This window comes from Parasteatoda tepidariorum, chromosome 12, assembly GCF_982258835.1.
Source record: "Parasteatoda tepidariorum strain Cologne lab strain chromosome 12, Ptep-v5.0, whole genome shotgun sequence".
NCBI lineage: Eukaryota > Metazoa > Arthropoda > Arachnida > Araneae > Theridiidae > Parasteatoda > Parasteatoda tepidariorum.
Genome location: NC_141766.1, coordinates 961,812 through 988,320, shown reverse-complemented (window position 1 = coordinate 988,320; position 26,509 = coordinate 961,812). Strand labels below are relative to the sequence as shown.

Here is a 26,509-nt window from a genome sequence, read left to right as displayed (position 1 = left end):
TTCTTTTTTTTATTTAATAAATTTAATTTAAAATGTTTTTGATCAATACTTAATTAATTAAACACATAAAAAGCTATCTGATTGATGTGGTTTAAGGTGCTTGTGGAATTTAAGAAATTTCTGCTTACGGTTATTGTTACAATTTCATTTCACTAATACAAGAAAAAAAAAACTCAACAATTAGAAAAAAAGTATGATTTTTCTAATCGATAATACTAATTTATAATAAAATAAAAAAATTATTTGAAGAAATGGGAATGAGAAGAATATTTCAATAAAAAGAATTTTCTTAAATTTTAAATTTTTGGTTTCATGAAATTGTCATGACTCTTGAAATTAAATTTATATATAGTTTACATTTTAACTCATACCAATTATGTATTTTATTTAATAAACTGCTGTTTGTAGAAAATGCAACACCATGAAAGAATCATCAGAATCAAATGAAATTTAATGCAGAAACGACTTGTACTGATACAAATAAATGATGAAATTTTCAAAACAAAAGAAACAAATTAAGCGTCCGAAATCAGTATTTGGTGCAGCCACCACGCGCTGCAATAAGTGCTGCTATACGACGTGGCATGGAGTCAAACAGATGTTGAATATCTGCTTGAGGAAGAGAATTCCATATCGCTTGCATGCGCAACCAAAGTTCGTCTTTGGAAACTGCAGGACGCGGATCACGAGTGAGACGCCGACCAACCATATCCCACACGTGCTCAATAGGCGACATATCCGGCGAATAAGCAGGCCAAGGAAGAAGTTGCATGCGTTGTGCTGAACAGAAGTCTCTAACAGTCCGCGCAACATGTGGGCGTGCATTATCCTGCTGAAAGATAGCTCCAGGGATGCCTTGAAGGAAAGGAACGACTTCGGGCTGTAGCACTTCACGGACGTATCTGTTGCTATTGAGATTACCCTCAATTCGTATCAAATTGGATCGTCCATGATACGAAATCGCACCCCAGACCATAACTCCGGGTGTTCGACCACTATGCCGTTCAATAATACACTCAGGAAGGCAGCGTTGACCGGCATAACGTCTAACACGAACACGGCCATCATGGGTCCCCAAATTGAAGCGTGATTCATCTGAAAAGACAACTTGGTGCCAATCAGCTCGCCAGTCTCTGTGCTCAAGAGCCCACTGCCGACGCAGCCGTCGATGATCCGCCGTGAGGGGAATCCTGTATAATGGCACCCTTGCACGCAATCCACGGCGCAGCAGACGACGACGAATTGACGAAGCCGACAATTGTACACCTGTAGCAGTAGACCAATGTGCTGCCAGCTGCCTGGAGGAAGCTGTGCGATCATTCACCGCCATGCGGAGCAGGTGTCGATCATCGCGCTCTGACGTCACCTTCTGTCGTCCAGTGCCTGTTTTTCGAGTTGTTCGGTGCTCGTCGGTCCACTGCTTCCAAACTCGCATCACTGTGGAACTGTTCCGCTGCATACGAGCTGCTATTGCGCGATAGGAAAATCCTCCTTCTCGAAGGCCGATTATCCTCCCTCGTTCAAACTCCGTAAGTTGCTTGAATTTCTTATTCTTCCGTCGTGGAGGCATACTCAGGTCTCACTAAACGTTTGCCACTAACAAATAATCATAGACTATTTTCAACGTCCCGCTACAGCACTTTATTTATACGCTTTCAGCATCAATTCAGAGGGCGCTGCGAGCGCCACGCACGCGCGATGGCTCTGAAACTTTATTAATTTGCATAATATCCTATAATTGACATTTGCTGCGAATTTCATTTGATTCTGATGATTCCTTCATGGTGTTGCATTTTCTACAAACAGCAGTTTATTTGTGAATCTTATTGTTGTTCCCTAATATTTTATTTGTTAAAAATTTTATTAATTACAAAAGAAAGATTAAATTATATAGTGAACATAGAATGAAGCTACTTAATCGAATGTAAATGCATATTAAAGAGGTTATTCATGATATATTCGTTCACACATAATTATGAATTAATTTTATGAGTATTTCTGCATGTTCATAAAAATCTTTAATTATATACTTGGATTGCTTAGAAAAAAAATGCTTAAGATTTATTAACTTTTTTCATTTATTTCAAGAACAAAAAGTATAATATAATTACAAGGTAATATTTTCTTGTACATTGTAGGACATTGATTGAATTCATACATTCAAAAGCACAAATGAACCATATAAGTGCTACAAAGAGATATGTGCATTTCATATCATGAATGTATATAATCCTTTTAGAAATTCCATTCAATATACATTTAGAAGACTTAAAAATAACTGAAATAGTTATTCGCATACAATTTCTTTTTTTAATCCCTTTAGTAATAATCAAGCAATATTTTTTAAGTATATGTTATGTCCTATTCTTACATATCGTATATATAAGTTTGTATGTGGAATATGTTTGAAAAAACCCACTTCGAAATTTTTTGTTAAAAAATAACATTTATTCTCGGGTCATGAAAAAAACCCACGTTTGCTGGGTTTTTTTCTTAAAACCCCTGGTTTTGACTAACCAGATTTTGTCCCTAACCTCCGAGAGTGAAGGCTTCTCATTTTTCTATTGGCTATTTTTTGCAAAATTAACAGTTCATAATTAGTGGTGTCAACAGCCAGTTGTGATTTTTAACTTTTGTGGAAATTTTTATAGTAAAAAATACATTCATTTTATATTTGTGGTACACAGCGCTACAAAAAATTTAGAAAGGGTACACAAAAGTCATAAGTTTGGGAAACACTGCATTATACCAACTATGTAATATTAAGTTTTTTTAAAGGAGATATTTTTTAAAATTACTCGTGGAGTAAAAAACTTTTGATTAATAAATGGCTGTACGAATATGTCACATTTTTCCCGTTTCTGAACATTTATTTTCCGCAGCCGGCCTTATCCTTAATTAACGGCCATGAACGTAGTTGCCGTAATTTTCACTTACTAAATTCTAATCAGTAGTATGCACCATTTCTTTTAGGCGAATCTAATTCCTATTCCAATCGAAACGTATTCCCATTGTTTGAAACTAGCAACTGATTGATTATTGGTGAATTTAAAGTAAAATGACGTAAGACCGCTCTATTAGAGTGATTTATAATGCTGTAAAAAAATACAGGGTGTCCTAAATTAGACTGACGATTTTCAAAAATGCATAACGAGAAATTGATTAACATGTTAAGCCACTCATAATATTTTTAATGTAATCCCCGTCCGGCCACGCTCGCTGCATAGAATTGCGCGTATTGCGATGTAACAAAACGAAGCGCATTGCTAATAGATTAAAATAAATAAAAAATTGAGTTGAAAAAATTTTTATGAATAAAAATTACGTAAATTTTTATTACATTTTCAGTAAATACTTAAGACAATGTAAATCCTTGAGTTTTATATTTCATATTTTAAAATGTCTGTCACCGATGACTGACGTTGCCTCGCCTAAATGCTAAACGGAAAGTTCAGAGTTAATTACCGATGACTGACGTGGCACTTAACGTGTTAAGAAGAACCAAGAAAGCGAGAACTAAGACCGATGAGATCACAAGTCTTTAAGTGACGTCAAACACGGTAGTTCTTCATAACTTATTTGACGGCAATTCCAAACATTTGTCATTGAACAACAACTTCGTTTAACCGTCGATAAAACGATTATTTATATGCTATTATATAGTTTTTAACAATGTCATATACCTGAGCTGTACCGAGAAGTAAAGATAGTTATAAAAATGAACCTAAAGTGCCAGTTTACTAATTCTTTAAAAATGAGGAACTAAAACAAAAATGGATATATCCAATTAAATTCGACAATTATCAAATAATAACTAATGGTCGAGTAAGTGTTATTCTTCATTTTGTTGTAATATTTGTTTCGTAGACTTTATCAAAAGCTTCTTAATAACACAATGAAAGAAGTCGTATTTAAAAATTTCTATGTTCGGGTATTGTTTAATGTTCATTGGCGAATATTATAATATAAAATTAGCAAAACATTCGAACTTTTGCAAAACTTTTTGTCCTGAAATGAAACAAATTTAAACATCATTTGTCTTATGTAAATATTTATCAATTCAAACTAATTATAAAACTATCTTCGCAAATAAGTATCAGATGCCATCAAAGAACTCAAATTTTTATTATTTAGAAAACTAGAATAATAAACAACTTCGTTTTATTTCTAAAAGAAATAATAAAATAATGACAATGATTGGTTCATTTATTCTTAAAGACAGAATCTACTTTTGTATGATTGAAATTTCAGAAATATTTATCCTTGAATACAGAAATATTCCTGAGCATTAATTGATAATAAATACTAATAAAAAAAAGAATTTAAATTAAGGTTAGCCATTTAAATTTTTTGGGGTAATATATTTAAATTAATTTTAATGAAACTGTTATTAATGACATGATTCTTTCGAACACAGATAAATTGCGTATGTATATCTTATGGATGGTTGACTGAATGTAAGCAATAACAAGGTTCCTAAAACCTGAAGAAATTTAGAAAACTTACGGTGTATCCCTCTGATTAAGTTATGCTTACGAGGCGATGTGTGAACAGGCTTAATATTCTAGGAAGTTTTATTATTGTGATTTGAATTTAAATTTACGCGTAATTTTACCACTCATAAGAGTTTCTGTAATTAAACATTAAAAAAGTTCGTGAGCCTAAGACAAATTTAAGAAAATTGATATCACAACATAAATGAACCGTTAGTTTTTATTTTATTTTTTTATAGCCGCCGTCGAGCAGCCGACCCAGTTTTATGGGTTTACTACAACTACTCCGCATCCTTGTAATTTTGAACCCAATCCAGAAACTCCTGGATCGAGCATTGGGAGAAATTTGCCTTCGTGGAGGACTTTTTGATGGAGCTAACTTTCATTTGCGTTACATGGAGAAGAAGATCACGAAAACCTCCCACGGTTAGCCTGACGGCAAGGAGACTCTAACCCATGATCCGTCTACCACTGAGGATATATCACGTCAGTACTGTGGTTGGTGCAAACCGAATGCGGAATTCGTATCGACTGGGATTCGAACCCGGTTCGCCTGATAACGTTTGTCATGTTTTGAGTGTTATCCCTTATTTGGGTATATTTATGTAAAACAGCGCCGTTTGTTATTTTTTGGGTGGCATCATAGCAAGCTTGCGGAGTTTTCCGAATTCATTTGTTGTTTATTTAGCTGAAAGTTAAATTGAAAGAACGCATCGTATTGAAAACACTATAAGTATAATACTATTAGATGGCTCGCTTTTTCAAGCTTAGGCAAAAAAGAAAAAGAAAAAAAAAAGAAAAAAACAATCGGAAGCAGTAACCCGGATGCATGTAAACTCTCTTTACACACATAGTATCCCCAAGAGATTTTGAGAGCGCTGATTGGCTTTCTCGGCATTGCTTTCAGTTACGTCTTTTTAAAGCTCCTCCCCAATAACATTTCTCCGTAGTTTGTTATCAAAATGTAAATCAATCATAAATCAGTTCCAGTATATTTCTCATACTAATTTTATGACAAATGTTAAAGTTTCGTTCAAAAAATTAAACAGCGTTATTAATTGTATTTTATTAATAACACATTTATTTAAATCTAATTTGCTTCAAATTTTATGCTAATATTTCGTTATTAATTTTAGGTGAATGCAAGGTAAACAATCATGTTTTGGTAAAACATCAAATTAGTATAATAAGAATTATTAAACATAAATTAAAGTTTTTAGCCAGCTTTTATGTAATATATATATAAGAATTGATTAATATTCAAATTGAATAGCATTGTGAATAGTCTTATGCACTTAGAAATTAAAATCTCTTACTTAAATTTATTAAGTATGATTGCAGAGCCACTCAATTAAATTTGAATTTATTATATGAGATTTTAAGATGTATATAAATAAATTTTTAAAATTATGGTAGATTATTTGAAAAGGATTTTATCGTATCTTAGAGGAAAATATTCTAAAATGTTATTAAATGTATCTAAAATGTTATTCTGAAATGTTATTATTCTAAAAATTAATTATAATTCAGCAAAAAAATTGTAGAATTTTTCAAAAACTTCTTTTACATTTCTCCTGCGGCACTTTCATAAACGCACTGTGGTGACAAGCAAATAATTTCCTGCAATTGAATAAATAATAAAAAAATAATTAAAATCCAATAGAAATGTACTAGAATTAAAAGAGGGAATTTTTTGTAAATTTATTCTTTAATTACTCATGGTATTAATTTAATGGACGATTCATAATCATTAACTTTTTATCTTGATGGGAATTATGCAATCCAAAATTAATAAAATAAGCATCTTAAAAGACAATTGCTTGATTTCTTAGATATCAATTAATAGTTTTTTGGTATTATAAAACATTTCAAAAAGAAAAAAGAAAAACATTAAAAATGAGTTATAAATAGGTAGGCATAATGCAGATCTCTTAGTTTTAATTTATAATAATAGATGGCGCCACTAATGAATATTAAATTAAAAAATTTTATAATTTAATTTTAGTAATCCATAAGAAATAAATGAAATATTAATTTAATTCGATGAACATTAATTTAATTAAATAAATATCAAGTGAAAACTATTAAGTTTTCATTTTATAGTGAGAATAAGAATTAAGCAAGGTAATTAAATTCGATTTCAATGTTATTCAATAAATTAGAGGGATATTAGCTTCATAAGAATTCATGCATGTAATAATCATAAATTTAACGAAAAAAGCATTTCCCATAAAAATTAAATACAAAATTTTTCTTAAAATAACTAAACTAGTTATTTACCTACAAACAAATCTTTGCCCATGAGATTTGGAAGTTCTAGAATTCCATTTCGTATTGGTAAGTTCCCCAAATTCCATTACCCACTTGTTGCAATCGTCTAAATTTAGAACATTGCTTCTAAGGGTAATAGTATTTGAGGAAATGTTTTGTACTTCATTTTTAAATGAAGAAGACAGTTTCTCTGTTGAAAAAACCGACTTTTAAAGTTTGTACACAAAAGCTGGAGTATAAAGACCACTCTATGCTGAAAATAACAAGCATGGCAGAATGAAATAGCCATACGTCACAGATGGCGTTGCCAAGAAAGCCAATCAGCGCACTCAAAATCTCTTGGGGATACTATGTGTGTAAAGAGAGTTTACATGCAACCCGGATATCTTACAAATAATTTTATCCCCTAGGGCCTTCTGTACCTAGTTTTACACGGTCAACCAGCCATGGTGAAATCTTAAATAATATTTTACTTCAATAGAATTAATTATTGGATTTTGTAATTTAATTTTAAGATGTCACATTAGCCAAATATTAACAAAAGTATCGAAAAATAATATATAGCTTACATTAAATTTTCAAATAATTCCAAATACACTGAAAATTTTTTAACTGAAACTATCTGAATTATATATAAAATTTTTGGCAAACGGGCAGTGGTTTTTTCCGAAAAAACAAAGCTTTTTCACAAATATGCTTTTTTTGGTGTTAACGTGTTTTTTGAATTTTTTTCCCTTTTGAAGATAGAACTTTAAAGTAATTTTGTTTTCAATAAGTCTAATATACTTTATAAAATTGTGCGTTAAACAAGTATTTTAAAAATTATTAAAATTTTTACAGCATTTTATATTTGTGCATTTGATTTTTTTAAAATATTTTTTTTTCTTCCATTTTGCACGCAACTTACCATAGAAAATGTTTCTAATTGATAAGCAAATAAATGCACAGATGGGATGATATGTATACACACAGATATCATAGCAGTAAAACTAAAAATGGAACATTCTATTTTTAAACTAAATTTAGATTTTTGCAATCTTAGGAATAAATAAATTTTGAGTTTGCTCCAGATTAAAAGCACTATTCTCATTTTTTCCCACTTATATGTTTATCATTTAAGTCTCGAAGAGTTCCTGTAAACATATTTTAAAACAATAGTTTGTACATATGTATATATATTCATTTAAATATATCTTATTTAAAATGCATCAATTATTGAAATGCATCGTATTCAGTAACACGAAAGATGATTTTAATAAATGCTTTATATTTGTTTTATGTTTTATTTCTTAAAAAACTACGGTTTAAAGAAAATCTTGTAGAATTTAAAATTCAGTTCGCAAAAGTATACAATCTTTTCTCGTCTCTTACCATGCGTAATTTTTTAATTATTGAACACTTTCTGCTCAGAATATTCCGCTAATAATTTTAGAGAGGACTCACTATTTTGTAATATATTTTTGACAAATCTGATAAGAAAGATTGTCATAAAAAATTTACATGTTAGTATACACTTTAATGTTTTAAAATACTTTACTTTTTTATAGTATACTGAAAATAAAAAAAAAGCTAAATTTATTTTTGAAAATAAACTAATACCTTTTTAAAATTATACATTCTTAAGGGGAAAAATACCTTGCTAAATTATTTTGCTTCATTTTTTTATTATAAGCGTTGTTTGTTTGTAGTGTTTTTGATTATCTTATAGCCACTTGGAATTTCAAAGTTTATCGCATGGTTCTGAAAGAATTCTTTAGAACCTATTTTAAAATAGCAATTTTATGGATGTGCCAATAAAATTATGATTTATTATTTGCTTTTTTTTCTTACACAATATGACATATTTTTCTTAGTCTCGTAATTGTTTTGTTATTCGAATCTATCATTTTTTTTTATAATACATGATTAAAGTTTACATTTAATTGAATACTACAAAATATGAAATTGTACATTTGAATGAGGCTCATTCTTCAAATGATATTATTCTAAGTTTAAAAATAGTTCGATGAATCATGATTAAAAAGAGATAAGAAAACATTTCTTATTAAACCATTTTCTACTATGAAATGTAAATCATATTGCTTCATAAAAACATCAAATAGTCCCGGATGTTCGCAATTACACTAAAATTTTACATAAGAATCATTCGTCCCATGGTGACATATGGCTGCGAGCCTTGAACTTTGACACAAAGAGATATAAATAATTTGCTAATTTTTGAACGAAAAATGTATGGCCCAATACAGCTAACTAATAATTATGGGAGGGAGAATAAGAACTAATGATGAACCGGAAGCTCTTATCAAGCATAGAAACATTGTGAAATTCATCAAAGAACAGAGGCTTTCATGGCTTGGTCATATTGAGAGATCACATGACAACCGAGTGGTGAAGATTTGCATTGAAAGCCCATGTGCAATAGGCAATGAGGCAGACCAAAGAAAAGATGTATGGATGATGTCTTGAATAATTTAAAAACTTTAAAGATCTCCAACTGGACGATCAAGGTCAGGGGCTGATCTGTCTGGGGAAATATTGTGCCGCAGGCTAAGGCCCACCCTGGGCTGTAGTGCCCATAAAAAGAAGTCCTGCATGTTCATTGTATTGAGTTAGAACGTGATAAATAACATTGATTCATTCTAAAAAAAATCGAAACCTTCACCACTTAAAAATAATTAAGTTCTAAGCAATTAGATAAAGCAAAAATATTTTACTTCGCTTTATTATAATTTTTTCTTCTAAAACTTCTTTTCCTAAAACTTCCGTGGGTTGAAAAATACGTAGTCGTAAATTTTCACGGCTAGCTTTGTTTTTTAAAAAAAAAAATTTGAAATTTTCGTTTTTTGCAAGATATTTCGCATAAGAGCAAGTACCCCCGCTAAACTGTTCCTGTACCCATAGGGGTACGCGTACCACACTTTGGGAAACACTGGTATAATGAATACATCGATTTGCCTCCCATGCGATGAAATACAATCTGCACAACACTTAGGCATGTTGAGTATCAATTTATAGATAGAAAGTGGTTGACAGGCTGCAAATATTGAGCAACGAAAAGAACTTCCTTCACAAACCGTCATTGACCATTTCGTAACCTGGCTCGCCCGTCGACTCGCTAAGTCTTCGCTAACTTTATGCCCAGAAATCTGACACCGTAACGTTATTTCAATGGAATATAAGTCTTCATATTTCGATTTCAATAGCATTTAAAATTTTGTAATTTTTTCCCATTTTTCGAACATTGACAGTAAAAGATTCGAAATAAAAAGCGCATGAAAGGGCTCAAAGATTTTGGTTACTTAGATTTAGACGTCTAAAGATTTTAGAGTTTTTTTTCACTGCTCCCAATGTAAATATACTTTTTGTTTTTAATCTTTGACATATTTTAAAAGTAACTAAATTAAAGCAGGTGTTTACGAAACATCTTATATAAATAAGTTTATTGAGTCAGTGTTTTGAGTCTCAATGAGGTCTTTTGAGGAAAAAAGAAGCTATTTTAATGCGCGATATAACAGATGAATGATGCATTTTTAATTTCTTTTCCTTAGGTTATGGAAATATATATCCAGTGACAGTGAGAGGTCAAGTAGCCACCATTTTATACGCTTTTATTGGTATTCCATTTCTTCTGATGGTATTAGCTGATCTTGGTAAGCTCTTTACTCGTTGGATAAAAGCTGTCTTTTTCTATGTCAAGTTATTTTGTCAAACTGGCAAGTTCAGAAAAGCAAGAAAAATGGGACGAAGAGCTACAGCTGTTCCAGTTCAAGTATGGCATTACATCTGAGTTTTTAATGAAATCACAGCCTTAGAGACCATTCACACTGCATTCAAAAAATTTGCGTACCTGAATTTGGAAGTGCGGATGAGAACCTGATTGGTCGAATAAATTTACCCGCGACGAACTCATTAATCAGACTCTCGCTCGCAACTCCAAATTCACACGCGTAATTTTTTTGCACGCAGTGAGAAAGGCTCTTAAGGGCGAACTGCTAATAACTATTTAAATGTTTTTTTTAGACTTGTTAAATTCAGATACAGAGTGATAACTGAAGTCTCACTTCCAAAACAGCTATAAAAAAGAATCACTTTTTAAAATGACCTGCATATTCACAAGGAAGATGAAAAGGATGAAGCATGCGAGTAAAAAGTATAAAATTTTAATGATTGCGGTTAATGATAATGTAAAAAGTTTTAATCTACAAATGATACTTAAATCCAAGCAAATGAAATTTACTTGGTTTTAGCACAGATGCGAAAAAATAAGGAAGTATCTTCGATTACCAATAAATTTCCACGGCGAAACCAGCATCGCTACTTTGATCAGTCTGCATTGGGACCAAGGGTACGCGGTATGGTTCCTCGTTAAACTATTCTACTGTAAAGTGCTCGACTTCCAAAGTGGAGATGCCATCCTCTCAGCAGAGGATCAAAATTGTGATGGCATGCCTTCGGATCATCTCTAGGGATGTTTCCCAGACATAGCCCAATACCCATTCATAACCCATTACCCATACATAACCCATTACACAGACATTTTCCCATTGTGTAGCTCTAGTGCGACGTAAATAAACTACCTACATACTACGGCAATACCTAGATAAAATAAAAATTTCAAGAGAACTATATAACTATATCGGAATCTTTAAAAACTACTGCTTTCTGACTTTTCCAATGTTTCGAATTACACCGAGTAGAAAATTCGATGTTGAAACAAATGAATGAGCAATAACACTCAAAAGACCATTCATTTTATTTATTGATTGTCTCGAACAATTTTATTTCAGTTTAAATCTCGCACGCCATATAAAAATAAATATATAAAAATTGAAAACATTTTATGAATGTAGATATTGGATGAAAACTTAAAAATAAAATTTTCTGGATTTGTTCAAAGTTAGTCTCGTAAATACAACATTGGCCGAAAAATACGCCAGACGTTTTCTATGGCTGGATTTAGAAAACTCAGCAAACCATCAATAGTGCTCAAGTTATCTTTCTGACTCGCGTTTCTTTGTTTCAAAGCTTCACTGACTCTAATAGACGAATACACAACATAACATAACGTAACATGTGTAATGTAACTAATGGAATGGCTGCCAAACCTTTCGTTAAAAACTATTAAAATTTATTAAAGAGTGTGTACTCAAGAGAGAGAATAGTAAGGATGGTGTTAGGATGCATGGCTTTACTGCCTATTTTTCCGGGTTACTGTTTGCGGTATATTTTAAGGCCATATGGCTCACTACGTGTTAATATTGCTATGAGACTATCTTGAGTCGTATTTCTTCTATATATAGTATTTGTTACCTGGTTTACGTTATTTCTGTTTACAATGAGTTCTAAATCTTAAACTCGAGGTATTTCTTGCTGTGTAACTTAACATTTGAAGAAGAAAAAAAAAGAATCGTTATAAAACACTTCATACTTTGTCAACAATATACCAACTTCGAAATTTAAACTTAGATCACAATTTGTAAAATGAGCTTAGTCTCGCAGCCCGAACAATGCGCTAATACTAACGTATGATGATGCAAAAACAAACAATAATAGAGATGCCAACTTGCTCCGGACAGCAAATATATATTTTAAAGTGGTAGTTTATCGATTGTGATTCTTGGTTTAATAAATTCAATTTAGCAGATTTTTATCCACCATTATTTTCACTACTTTATAGTACTTATGTCATGCTATACCTTTTAAAAATCAAGCAAAAATAATCGAATATTTGCAAAATTTAATTTTTAGTTATTTAACGTTTTTTTAAAATTATTTTGGCGTATCCGGAGCAGTTGGCATCTCTGCAATAATAAATAATTTTTAACAAAATGGTAATTGAATGTTAAATACCTGTAAAATAGTATTCATGCATGTACAGTTATAAACACGATTTGAAACATCTCACGTGAACCGAAAACTAAATGGAGTATAAAAATGCTATCAAATTTAACCAAATCAAATGAATATTGATTAATTTATCGAATTTGAAAAACATTGTTTAAAAACACACAATTTAAAATTTGAAAAATCTTATTAAGTACACATTTTACAATGCAGGTCAAAATGAGCTGAAATTTTCTGACTTATATGAGTTATATAGTGGGGCAGTGGTGCAAAATATTAATCTGTGTGAGGAATATATTAGGAATTATATTTATTTGTATAGCTTGTTTTTAATAAATTTACTTCATAAATTTTAAAGACAAGCATTTTAAAATATCAAAATAAATCTCATCCTTAATTTAAAAACTGCGCTTTTTGTTATTTCTTTTATTTCAGACTACTTAAACTGGTGCTTTTTTTACCCCAGCAGATATGCTAATTGAACTTTTTCTGTTAAGTAAATTACGTTTTCCTTTAATTTAGGATGTTAAGTATTTAGTTTCAGTATATGAAAATAAACAACTACTTTTATTCTTATTTTAATAACATTATTTAATTTTTAAAAAACTTTCAGAAAATAATCTATAAGAGCTAAATAAATGAGTATTCTGATTTTAAATTTTGGTTTAAAATTATCTCCTAACAATGATGAAGAAAACTGAATGGGGCAAAAAATATTGAGAATTTCTGTTCTCATTGTTTTTCCTTTTGTTCAAGTGTTTCTTGAATCAACATTTAATTTTGATATATATTCTATAATTTTGCTGGTTGAAATATTGTAATTAGAAATATGAAAAGCAATTTTTTATAGAGTTAAGACTACGTCAGAGAGACGATTGATAGAAAAGAGTTTTGTTCCTTTAAAATTCAGATTTTTTTTCTCTCCCAAGATTGAGTAAAGGGCACTGTTTTCAGTATCGCCCGAAGTGCGAGAACGTCTTCAGCCGACACTGACCATACACTTTATTTATGCTGTGATATTAATTTTGTTAAATTTCATTTAGGCTCACGACCCGTTAGAATTTATAAATTACAGTAAACTCTTATGAATGGTAAAATTACGCTCAAATTTAAACACAAATAACAATAATAAAACTTCCTAGAATGTATCAAGCCTGTTCAAATATCGCCTCGTTAACATAACGTAAGCGGAGGGATACGTAGGAAGTTTTCTAAATTTCTTCCGGTTTTAGAAAGCTTGTTATTGTTTACATTCAGTCAATCATTTTTTAAAACGATACACTTATCATCCAGAATTCGATGCCGTTGAGGTAGATTTTTTTCTTTTTAATTTTAAGCACTTCTAATCTGTTTCACACAACTTTCAGACCATTGAGGCGCAGATGATATCAATTGGCGAGTTATAAAAATTTGGATACTTTTTATTGGGGATAGAGATATCTTAGCTGATACCAATTTACTTACCTCACCACTAAAATCTACCAATGATCTACAGAGATGCAACTAATAGGAATGTGTTTTTATTGGAATAGTAATACGAATCGTCCAATAGGAATAGTGCAAACAAAATTTGATTGAATGACAGTGGAACTAGTTCAGCCTCTGGTTTGGACCTCCGGCTCTATAATTGACAATTTTTTCACAGCACCGCTAAAAGAAATTTCGACTATTTTGGCCCACTTCATTGTATGCAAAAAATCACGTATGAGAATCTGATGGATAAATTTTTAATGGATATACCAATTAGATTCTTAATCGCATCACCAAATTTTTGCATGCAGTGAGAACAGTCCATTGGCGTATAGTTAGTAACTGAGATTCTCTTTTTATTTTAGTACATGTCAGTAGCGTGGAACAAAATGCCTTACATCATGCCCTATCAAAGCCGATCTAAGAAACGCCGTTCAAGTGATGTTGCCGAAGATATTGAGATGGATGGAAGAAAAGCTGATTCAGCTGATGAACTGGAAGAAAAAATACACAAAAAAGAAAAGAAAAAGAAGAAAGAAAGCGGGAAAGAGAATACAGTAATTGATAAAAACGAGAAGAAAAAAGAAAATGGGGGAAAAAATACAGAAATTGATCAAAAAGAAGAAGAAAAGGAAAGCGGAGAAGATTACATCATAGAATCAAATGAAGATGAAGATGAGTTCAACTTACCCGTATCATTAGCAGTCCTTTTATTGGTTGCATACATGATGTTAGGAGCCTTTTTGTTTCACCTTTGGGAAAACTGGACTTTTTTCGAATCATTTTATTTCGTTTTTATATCAATGAGTACCATTGGTTTTGGGGATTATGTCCCAGAACATCCAGCATATATGATGGCAACTTTCATTTATTTACTATTCGGATTAGCTTTAACTTCTATGTGCATAAATGTTGTCCAGGAAAAATTATCTGCAACATTTCAAATGGCTAAATTACACATTGGAACCAAGATTGGGCTTGATGCTAATATTTTGATGGAGGATGACATTTTGAGTGGATCTGAAACTCCTGATAGTCGCAGGAGAGGAAGTTCAGTCAAATCTCGAAGAGGATCAAAATCTGCACAATCTTCTCCTCCACGTACAGATGATGAAATAGACACAATTGTTACTCATACTAGCGAAAATGGAGTTACCGTTGAAGCAGTGAAATAGAAAGCTGATTTATTTTTTATGTTTTACACTTTTATATGAAATATTTTTAGTCACAAAAAATACATGGTGTCCCAAATTAGACAAATTGATTTTAAAATATTATTGCAGGGGAAAAAATAACTTGCAGAAACTTTATCTGAATGGACATAAGTGTTTCATCCCAGATTTTTTATTTTTAGTTCAAAAATTTTCAACAGATGGCACTGCAAGTAGTAAATCTGTAAATCAAAGACTGAAAAATTACATCATGATTTTTCGAAATGACATTAGAATATTTTCAAAACATCCACCATTTGTCACAATATTATGTCGTTATTGTAAAGCGAGATTTTTTATACATCAAAACACAACTAAAGAAATGTAGAAAAGACTTACAGTGCCATTTGTAGAAGAAAATTTCTAACTTAAATCAGGAGTTGTAAGTGAACGAATTTATGCCTTGTCACATGAATTTGATGCAAAAACTTTTTTTTATCCTTAACTGTTTTCCTGTTATAAATTTATGAAAACCATCAGTCTAATGGATGGCAAGTGATGAGAGGAACCAAATAACTGTTCTGTTTTCTTAGTAAATACTTACCTTAACTTTTGATGGTATTCGAAGCCAAGAAAGAATTTCAACTAGTTCTGTTACATAAGCGAGCTCTGCTAGTTTCTTTGTGTGAAAGGGACAATTACGATTCAGAACTGGTATTTGTTAAGATTTGGAGCTAACTGGCAGCAAATATCTATGTTTTGTTTTGGTAATAGGCTCGGTTAACAGTTAAGTTCGCTTCGTCTAAAATGAACAGATATCCCGTGAGAAACACCCTGTAGTCGCGCAATATATCGGAAAATTTGTTATCATAAAAGTTTTATTCTTTGATCAAAAGTTATTACACTAAGTGGAGCACGGAAAAAATATTAAAAACTTTTTTTAAGGTAACTTTCCACAAAGATGCTAATTTAAGAAGTAATTATAGTGAAATTTCTAATTTTTGATACAAATGGAAATATTATGCGAGAAAATATTGAAACCTGAAATCTTATATTTATTTTCAGTAGAGATATCCATACTTTGCTTTCAGCATCTTTTATCATTTTAAAACGGAAAAAAAAACATTTAAAATGGATGGTGTTTTCTACACTAGGGAACGCTGCAAGCTTGGTACCGCCTAAATTTCCGGGTTACTGTGTCCGTTGTATTTTAAAGCCATTTGGCATCGTTGTGTTTTGAGATTCTTGCAAACAATGTATTTGATTACTTATTACTTGTGTTTACAATGCTAACAATACTTGTGTTTACAATGCTAAAAGTGTTAACACTAACGTAAAATGGTGCACAGCTTGCAACAAGAACAAACAGTAATAAACTTATGGAAAGAGGCCATATCAAGACTGCCAAAAAAGCGAGTTATTCAAAATCTAGCAACCATGTCACCTTTTTTAACAATATATCTCTAAATAACTAAAACAAATTTTCAATACAAACTCACCAGAATTACATAATAACATTAATATCTTATGAAATACGGCAGATTTGAGCTCGGAAATAATCTAATTTATTTCTTTTATCGAAAGCAAAATTATCCGTTTGTAAATATCGCCTCGCAGAGTAACGTAGTAAGCAGATGCAAACTTTCTAACCGGAACTAGAGCAAGCATACAGCTCGAGATTGTTATTGTTTAAATTTCTACTGAAAACACCATCCATAGACAACAGGTGTTCATTGTAAGCATCTTCAGCCTGCAAACAGGTTCAACCGGTTCTATGACGGGACGAGCTCTAATTATTTCATGTGAGGAAAACTCATTCCCTCTTTACACAGATGAGAAAAGCGCCATCTTTAGGCATTAACAGAAAGTGAGGTATATATTTACGTTTTGGTTATGGATGGTATTTTCTACACTAAGAAACGCTCCAAGCTCCATACTGCCTATAATTCCGGGTTACTGTTTCTGGTGTATTTTAAAGCCATTTGGCTCACAACGTGATCATTGTGTTTTGAGATTCTTGCAAACGTGGTATTTCATTACTTATTACTTGTGTTTACAATGCTAACAATACTTGTGTTTACATTGCTAAAGGTGCTAACACTAACGTAAGATGGTGCACAGCTTGCAACAAGAACAAACAGTAATAAACAAATCAGGGTTGGGTTTTTGCCGTCAAAAACTGGTTTTTGTCATGACAGTGGTAAAAACCGTGTTTTTACCGGTAAAAACTGTCAAAAACCTACTGTTTTCTTAAATTTATGGCATATAGCGGACAATATATTATTTTCACATAATTGCCTTTATAAATGAATGTTGTAAATGATTGCTATTGATTTTGCAACTGTTTACATGTATTCTTATAGAAGGATATACATTCATTCAGTAATATTGTAATATACTTATTGAAAATAGTGATACTTACTTTTATCATTATAGCTTGTTTTGCAAATGATTCAAAATTTTGCACTTCTTAATTGCTAGAAACAAACAAACAAACAAACAAAAAAGCTTGGAACTATTAATAAATTCAAGAACTAAAAAGAATAATTTAAAATTTGGCATTTCTTAAATATTAGAAATAAGCTAAAATAAACTTTCAAAACTTGTAAGTATTAACAAACTCTAAGTCAAGAATTACTGCTATTTCGTCAAGTTAAAAGCTTTTATTCAGTTGAAAATGCATATTAAGCAAAACTTAATTAAAAACAAAATTACATGTTCAGTAGTCGGGGTCACGGTACCGAAGCATACGATAGCAAGTGACTAATTTTGCGCATTTTTCATTGCCCAGTCGATTTCTGAGTTTAGTATGGATGAGTCCAAAATTCGAGAAGATTCTGTCAATGGAAGCCTGCCATTGAGGATAATGATAACAAAAGGTTATTGCAATGTTGCAAGGAAACTCTAAAAGGATTTCCCAGGCTTTTTCATGTCTCATTTCTGTGTAAAATATTGAAAACAAAAATTATAAGAAAAGTTTATTTTATGAGGCTTTCTTTTTATGTGTACATGTGTTTCTCAAAGCAAGATTTTATGAATGAAAGTTATCAATCTTGACATTCTTCAGTCATGTAATATGCCAAACAAAGTGATGCTTGGAAATGTTGAGAATTTTGTTTAGTATCCTAATATTTTACTTCAAATAGTATGTTTTGATATAAACATGTTGGGAAAATGCAAGAATCTGTTCTTAAATATCTTTTAACAACTTTTTTTCTGATTTTATTGCCCAAAAATTAATTTTAAATTATAAGCAGTTAAACTCAAATAAAAATACAGTTTTACCAAAACTATGGGTTTTTGACAGTTTTTGACATGACGGTAAAAACCATGGTAATAACCGGTAAAAACTGTCATGTGTCAAAAACTTGCCAACCCTGAAACAAATGGAGATAGGCCGAATCAGGACACCCAAAAAAGCAAAATTTTCAAAATCTAGCAACCATGTCACTTTTTTTAACAATATATCTCTAAATAACTAAAACAAATTTTCTCGTCAAACTCACCAGGATTACTTAATAACATTAATATCTTAAGAAATACGGCAGATTTGAGTTCAAAAATTATCTAATTTACTTCTTGTATTGAAAACAAAATTATCCGTTTGAAAATATCGCCTCGCAGAATAAGCTGTAGTTAGCAGTTTCAAACTTTCTAACCGGAACTAGAGCAGGTATTGAGCTCGAAATTGTTATTGTTTACATTTATATTGAAAACACCATCCATATGGTCAATCAACAGTACAACAGATAACTTTCTACGTCATAAAATGAAAAAATCAAGCATTGTCTATTGAAATTGTGTATTAATATCTTTTCATTTTTAGTATTTTTTTTTAAAAATTATTTACCCAAATCTGTGTTTGTTTCAATTTTCCTGAAAAACTAATAGCCATAATTTGTTTCTTGCTTTTTTTGTTATTATCTTTTAAAAAATTTCTGTAACAAAAATTTGGATTTTTTTTTCTTTTGCATTATTTAATATTAATTTATTATTTATATATGTTTCAAATTCCAGAAGACAAATTACTTTAATTTGCATTCAAAATTTTTTTTATTATTTTTTAAAAATTTCTAAAATTAAAACTGCATATTTTTCCTATAATCATTTTTTAAAAAAAAATTATTTATCAATATCTGCATGTATTAATATCTTTTCATTAAATCGTATTGATATATTTTTAATTGTAATATTTTTGAAAAAATTATTTACCAAAATATGTATTAGTTTCAATTTTTATAAAAAACTAAGAGCCATAATTTGTTTCTTGCTTTCTTTTGTTATTATCTTTCAAAAAATTTCTGAAGCAAAAGTTTGAATTTTTTTTTGGCCTTATTTTATATTAATTTATTGTCGACATATGTTTTAATTTTCTGAAGACAAATTACTTTAATTTGTATTCAAAATTTTTTGTTATTGTTTTTCAAAAATTTCCGAAATTAAAACTGCATATTTTTCCTATTATCATTTTTTTTTTTAATTATTTATCAACATCTGCATGTGCTCCAATTTTCTGAAAAGGAAATGAATTTCTTTTAAGCTTTTTTTGCGATAATCTTTTTAAAAATATCTAACATTAAAATTGGACATTTTTCCAATTATTATTTTTTTTAAAATTATTTATCAACACCTGCATGAGCTTCACTGTCCTGAAAAAAAAATTTATTTGTTTGCAGCACTTTTGTGAATATCTTTTAAAAATAATTTATAAATTTAAAATTTCCCAACTATTATATTTTAAAAATTCCTCAACGTTTGCACATTCTTCAATTTCTTGATAAACTGATAACTTTTAATTATTTTCGGCATATTTTTTGATATCATCTCTTAAAATATTATTTTGATATCATCTCTTAAAACTTCGTATGTTTCATTTTTATTATGTTTTAAAAATTTGATTATCAAAATCTGTATGTTTCAATATCCTGAAGAGAAATTTAAGTAATTATACCTATAATATATGTTTTCTAAATTTTATGCAATTATTTTTTGTAAATTTTGAGATATAGTTGAAGAAAAATGACTGGGAGACAAAAGACATTCCGTGTTTCGGAATCTCTTGAAGTTAATACTAGGAAAAAAATTGCTCATTATTAAAAAAGCTAATTAATTGCGTTATTTTTTTATAAACGATGAATAGAAAAAATAAAAAATTTTATGTCCCAAAAATCCTTTAAAGAAGTAACTTGTGTTTATTGCTACCACAGTTATGTCAGTAAATAAAAATTGCAATGGATTCTTGCTATACAGTGTGTAAAATAAAAATAAATAAAACGGGAAACCTGAATAACGTTTCAACGTTTTCACCTGCAATTTTAATAGTTCTATGCATAGATCTTAATATACAATGAAGCAGGTAAGGGGTATACATAAATCAGGCCGGGTATACAACATAAGGGATCACATCAATATAGACATGTTTTATGTAACAGAAATGTTTTTGCTTTAATTTTGACATAACTAATCCACATTAGTTTTGAGTACACTTGTATGATTTTTATTTCACATTAGGAAGAGACAAATGGAAAAGAATTATTAATCTATAACCTTCTAAATAAATCTAAAAAAAATACCACTTTTTTTATATATCTTACTCTAAAAATGTCACTTAGAGTCTTCTACTTAAAAGATATTTTAAATCAGACACAAAAAATATTTTTTTTCTGAACAGATTTTTTAATGTTCCGCAATTTAGGAAACACAGTTTTAATGATTAACTATAAAAGGTTCCTTTTTTATGAAAAATACATATTTTTCTATACCAAGAGGATATTTTTTTCAACCACTTTATTTTTAAAAAGGATCTATGTTTTGAGATTCAAAAATGGATATTTAAATAATTTATATAATGTGGTAATATCTTGCTTTTACAAAATAATGAAACTTAATAATTCTTTCTTACTTGAAAAAAGCATTTTTACACTAGGCACAAATGGGTTTATTTTACCTTTGGCTTATTTATCTATTTTAAAGAATCAAACCCACTACTGCAACTCATATTTAGTAGTATTACTTAAAGAGTTCGAAAAAAAATTTATAAGCATTTATTAATACTTTTTTAATTTATTTTTGAACGATCTTTTTAATTATTTTTTGTAATAGAAACCTTTTTGAATTGTAAAGTGTGCATGATACTGTGCTATTATAAATAATGAAATCCAAAATTTCAATGAAATCGGTCAAATAGTTTCTGAGCAATAAGATTTTTTAATGCTTATTTTACGAGAACTAGTATTTGAACGAATAAGTTCAAGTTTTGTCTTTCACCATATTGCTTAAAATCATTTAAAAATTTGTTTATCATACAGTAAAAAAAAACGAACGGCATTAAATTAAAATAATTACAAATTGAAAAATAATTCTTCAATTATACTTGAAATTTACTTTAAATAAAGCAGTTTTATAATTTTTGGTTCGCTAAAATAAATTCAGAATTACGAAAAAATTTTCAAAAATTTAATTTAACATCATGGGCTTTTCGACTAAACTATTGGGAGTAGAGTTGCAATGGCAAGAAAAATATTGTATATTCCCGGGAATAATCCAGTTTTTTGATAAAGAAATTTTTAAAACTACTGATTTTTTACTCCCAGGAGTTTAAATTAAAATCCATGAATTTCCAGCGGAAATAACAGAAGCTTTTTGTAAGATACATCATGGTTAACAAGTTGATTAACTTTTTTCTTTAACTTCGTAGTATATTTGGAAAAATAACATTGTACTTTATATTATTTATAAAAATATGAAATTCTTTTAAAATAAAAATATGAATTTCAAAATAAATGATTTTTAATCATTTATTTTGCGAAAAATATAATTATAATTAGTAATTTTTCTAATGAATTTTTAGAGTTAAAATTTAAAATTTTCTTTCAATAAAGTATTGCAAGATCTGCTCAATTGCAAATGCTACTTTTTTTTCATTAATCTCTAAATTTATAATGGAAACAGGACAGTTATTCTTACCTTTAAAATTACAGAGTTTTTTCCAGTCTCTCAAAAACTGTGATTATTATTATTTATTTATTTTGGTCATTATTTGAGACCATATTTACAAAAATGCGGATATTTCCTATTTGAGGGTCAAGAATCCAAACCCTGACAAAAAGTAATTATGCATATTCAGAGAAAATGAGTTTCTGTGTCTAATTTAGTCTTGTGTCTTACATTTGTGATTACTCCTCGAACCATTCAGATTGTATCTTGGTATCTAGAAATTATTAAATCAAAAGTTATCGAATATGTGTAATGAAATGATTATTGGGTGTAATAAGTTATGTTGTTGAAACTGTGATAATTTTCTTTGTGATTGAAATTTTTTTTAATTTTAATTTACATTAATTAGATGCTATTTCATTTGCTTATTTCCATATCAATGTTATTCTTTGAAAGTTCTATCGTCTTATGTAATCACGTATTTTGGTGATTATTTTTGTAATTTATTTTTTGGCTGTTAGGAGTTCGTTACAATTATCCACAACCACAGTTTTGTGAAATTGAAAAGCGTCTGTGATCCGTTTAGAAAAGTCACTCTAACGCTTTATTGTCTAGGTTCGTAAAAATTAGCAAGATTTAAAAAAAAAAAAATTGAAACTTTTTAAAAAGCACCGATTTGGCAAGATTTTCAAGCTAAAAAGAAATCAATGAATAAATCAAATTTTTTATGAATTTTAACAATGCCGCGTTGAGGTAACTTAATTAAAAAAAATTCGATTACATACTATTTTCCTATTCACAAAACAGAAAGTTTTTTTTCATTGATATTTTGTGCCATTTTCGTATAAAACGACAATTACGTTAGGTAAAAATGGAATTAAGTTAACCTAATAGTTTCGAATAACTGTTACTAAGTCACAATAGTTTTAAAAATAATACGTTGTCAGTGCTAAATATTTCTAAATGTTAGGAAGATGAGTTTTGCGAGTTTTGACGCCTGAAGATTGTATAGAATGTTTTCTGATGGTGGGCTGAATTTAAAAAGTACAGCATGAATGACCTGATAGTTGAAAATGCGTCCTGTCTTTAAATGGGGTAGTATCTGGTGGTTTTATCTGGAGACATCTTCATGTCCTTGAAGAGTCCTGTAAGAAGTCTTGCTATTATAGATGAGAGGCTTCTAGGACATTTAAGATCTGGAATAGAAGGGTTTTTAAAAGTTTCCTCCAAAAAATAGCGCTTGGCAACAGCATTTGCACCTTTAGAGGTGACTATGCGAGATTGATCCAACAAGGGGGCCTCCCTGGCCTAGTGTTAGCTCCCGCCAAACGCTGGGCAAAGCGTGGAGGTAGCGGGTTCGAATTCTGCTGTTACCCTGGATGCTGCCTTCTACTTGACAAATGTTTAAAAGTCTTAATTGAACACACAAGCCTGAAAATGTATGTTGTACGAATAAATGAACAAGTTACTGGCTTCTTTAGCAAGGACGTCTGAGCACCACAGGGACAGGAATGCACTGAATGGCGCAAGGTTTTTTATTTGCTTCAGAAGACTGCTCATGCTTTGGATTAAATTTGAATAACATATTAATATCTGAAAATCCATCATTCTTTAAATGTATGACGGCAGAGCCTTCGAAGAATAGCATTAAAGACTGCGTGGTAAGCCATATTTATGTAAATTACTGGAAAGTTCGTTTTACTATTTGTAAATACTTTTGTTTTTATTTATGCGCTGTAAAAATGCTTTCGTGAGAGTTGATGTCCTTCAATGCTTATATTTCACTCCTACTTCGTTTAATCAATTAAATATACATTAATTGTTCTTATTAAACTTTTATAGCAACTCAGACTACACAATTCTTTTAGATAATTGTACTAAAATTTATGTGTTTCTGTTTACATGTCTGTAACTTTGTTAATCCTTCTATTGCCTGTATTTTTTTTTTTTTTTTAGTTGCGAATTTTAAATATTTAAACATTTCGTTTTATTATGTCTGTATTACCGTAGAATTACCATTAAAAACTAATACCTATTGAAAGTTTAAGTAATCGTGAGAAAATTACAGTATTAATCTATTTCGATAAAACAAAAATATTGATATTTTTGTTTTATTAAAAACAAAATACTATAGTTTTCTGCTCACTGCTTATTATCACAGCAAATTGCAAATTATTTTCCATCTCCGATTTTTTTTAAGAACAAATGGAGAAAAAATTTCTGGCAGTAAAAACCGAGAACAAGTAAAGATTAATAAATCAAGAAAAGATTTTTTCTATTTTAATTTATAAAGAATGGGGAATTGTTTTTTTTTTTTTTTTTTTCTGGTGGTTGTCTGTGATGTAATCGTGATGTTATAATAACGAATTTCATCTGAAGAAGCTTTAAATAGGAACAAACCAGAACTTTTTCAGAACCAGAAAAATTCTGTTAATTTCGTCCTTAAAAGGGAAAGATTTCAATATTATCTACAAGTTCATCCTTTGTTTCGCCCAATCCAAAATTGCGGGTGTGACACCCACACAAACTAAATTAGCCATTAGCTAAAATATTTCATAGCATTGGTTTTAATTTTTATGGTTTTCCCACGTAGATCACTTACATTAATACAACTGTGCAAGTTGGTCAATATTTTAGTTATTTATTTAAAAAATAATTTCCTCGCGTTATATGTGTGATATATAAAAAGAACATGCATTTACAAAAACTCAACAAAATAAAAAAATTAAATTACTCAGTTCTTGCCCATGTAGAAAATATTGAAAGTTTTTGTTGCGAGTGTGACTTGCTTGGCCAATGGAATGACGCATAAATATTTACAGTGTTTTTTATTTCTAAAAGTAGTATAATATAAATTTTCTTTGCCTCTTATTCTGCTTCTGTCGCTGTGTTTGTTTTCCCTTCTTGGCTGTCCCCCCCCCCTCCTTCTGCTTCTTTCCTTGCTTTGCTTCCTCCCTTGTCTATTTCTAGACATTCTGCATATTTAAGAGGTTGTTTTTTTTTAAAATCTTTTTCTGATTTCGTGATCTGTTATTTATTCATTCTTCTGCAAAAGGCAAAAAATAAATTGTATATATAAAAAATATATTGTCGCACTATTTAGTCCAAAAATACACATTTAGCAAATTGTATTTATCATTGAAATAATTCGAAATTTTTAATCTCAAATAATGATGAAATTATGTTAAATTTTGTTTTATTTCTAACTCAGTATCAGTTAGTAAGAAAGTATCTACATTTTATGTAAACTTAATAAACATTTCCAATTATTCATTCCTTTTTTGATTTAATATGGATAAAAATTGAACAAAATCTGCCCCATATATTTAAAAAAATGTAACCAAGTAACAATCATACATGCCAAAAAAAAAACATTCCCTAAAAAATTGCTTTTTCTTCTATTTCAATAGAATTCTTGCCTTTTAGTTTATTTTCTTTATCATATACACTGGTTATCATAAATTAAGGAAAATTCACAAAAATCGCGATAACTCAAGAAATTACACATGGAATTTTATGAAACTTACCCACAATATACAACACATAGTAAGGTATTAAACAACATAAAAAGAAATTATCAGACATTAATAGTAGTATAGAAATTAGCACATGTATAAAATAAACAAATTGGAAGTATCGGTTTGCAATAGAAAAAGTACCTTTAATATGGAATATGATTGCCTCTAGAAGCAATACAGCACAAACAGCGATGTGTGATGCTTTCAATTATGCGGTCTATCAGTTCAATAGGAAGTGAGAGCCATTGCTCTTGTAAAGCAGTTGCAAGCGTGGCAAGGGTCTGAGGGGGCGGATTGATGGCAGATACACGCCTCCCTAGAGCATCCCAAACGTGCTCGATAGGATTCAAGTCCGGGGATCGAGCTGGCCACTCCATGCGAGTAATTGTTTCCTGTTGAAGATAATCATCAACAATGCGAGCTCTGTGTGGTCTTGCATTATCGTCCTGTAACAGGAAGCAATCACCAATTGCCCCGGCATATGGGCGCACATAAGCATCAAGGATGTTGTCTCGATAAACCTGAGCATTCACGGTTCCCCTTGGAAAGACATGGAGGTATGTGCGCCCTCCTAAGGATATGCCTCCCCAAACACAGACACTGCCTCTTCCGTATGCATCTCTTTCACGGATGTTTGATGGATGATAACGGGTCCCAGGTTCTCTCCATATCAAATAACGTCTACTGTCACTTTCTAGACTAAACCTGGACTCATCCGTAAAGAGAACAGGCCTCCATTGATCTGACGTCCAGTGGACATGTTGTCGGGCCCACTGCAAACGGTCTCTCCTATGGCGTGATGTGAGCGGCACGCAAATGGCTGGTC

The 26,509-nt window shown here is 30.4% G+C and overlaps 1 protein-coding gene across 1 annotated transcript in view; it reads left to right on the top strand.

The window, feature by feature from the left end:
- Positions 1-25,250, top strand: part of LOC107448813 (TWiK family of potassium channels protein 18) — a 54,305-nt gene extending 29,055 nt beyond the window's left edge. Inside the window, exons 3-4 of the mRNA XM_016064158.5 lie at positions 10,313-10,533; positions 14,444-25,250. Coding sequence (XP_015919644.1) covers positions 10,313-10,533; positions 14,444-15,253 — 1,031 coding nt within the window. The 3' untranslated portion in view covers positions 15,254-25,250. The remainder of the gene's footprint in view (positions 1-10,312; positions 10,534-14,443) is intronic.
- The last annotated feature ends 1,259 nt before the right edge of the window (positions 25,251-26,509 follow it).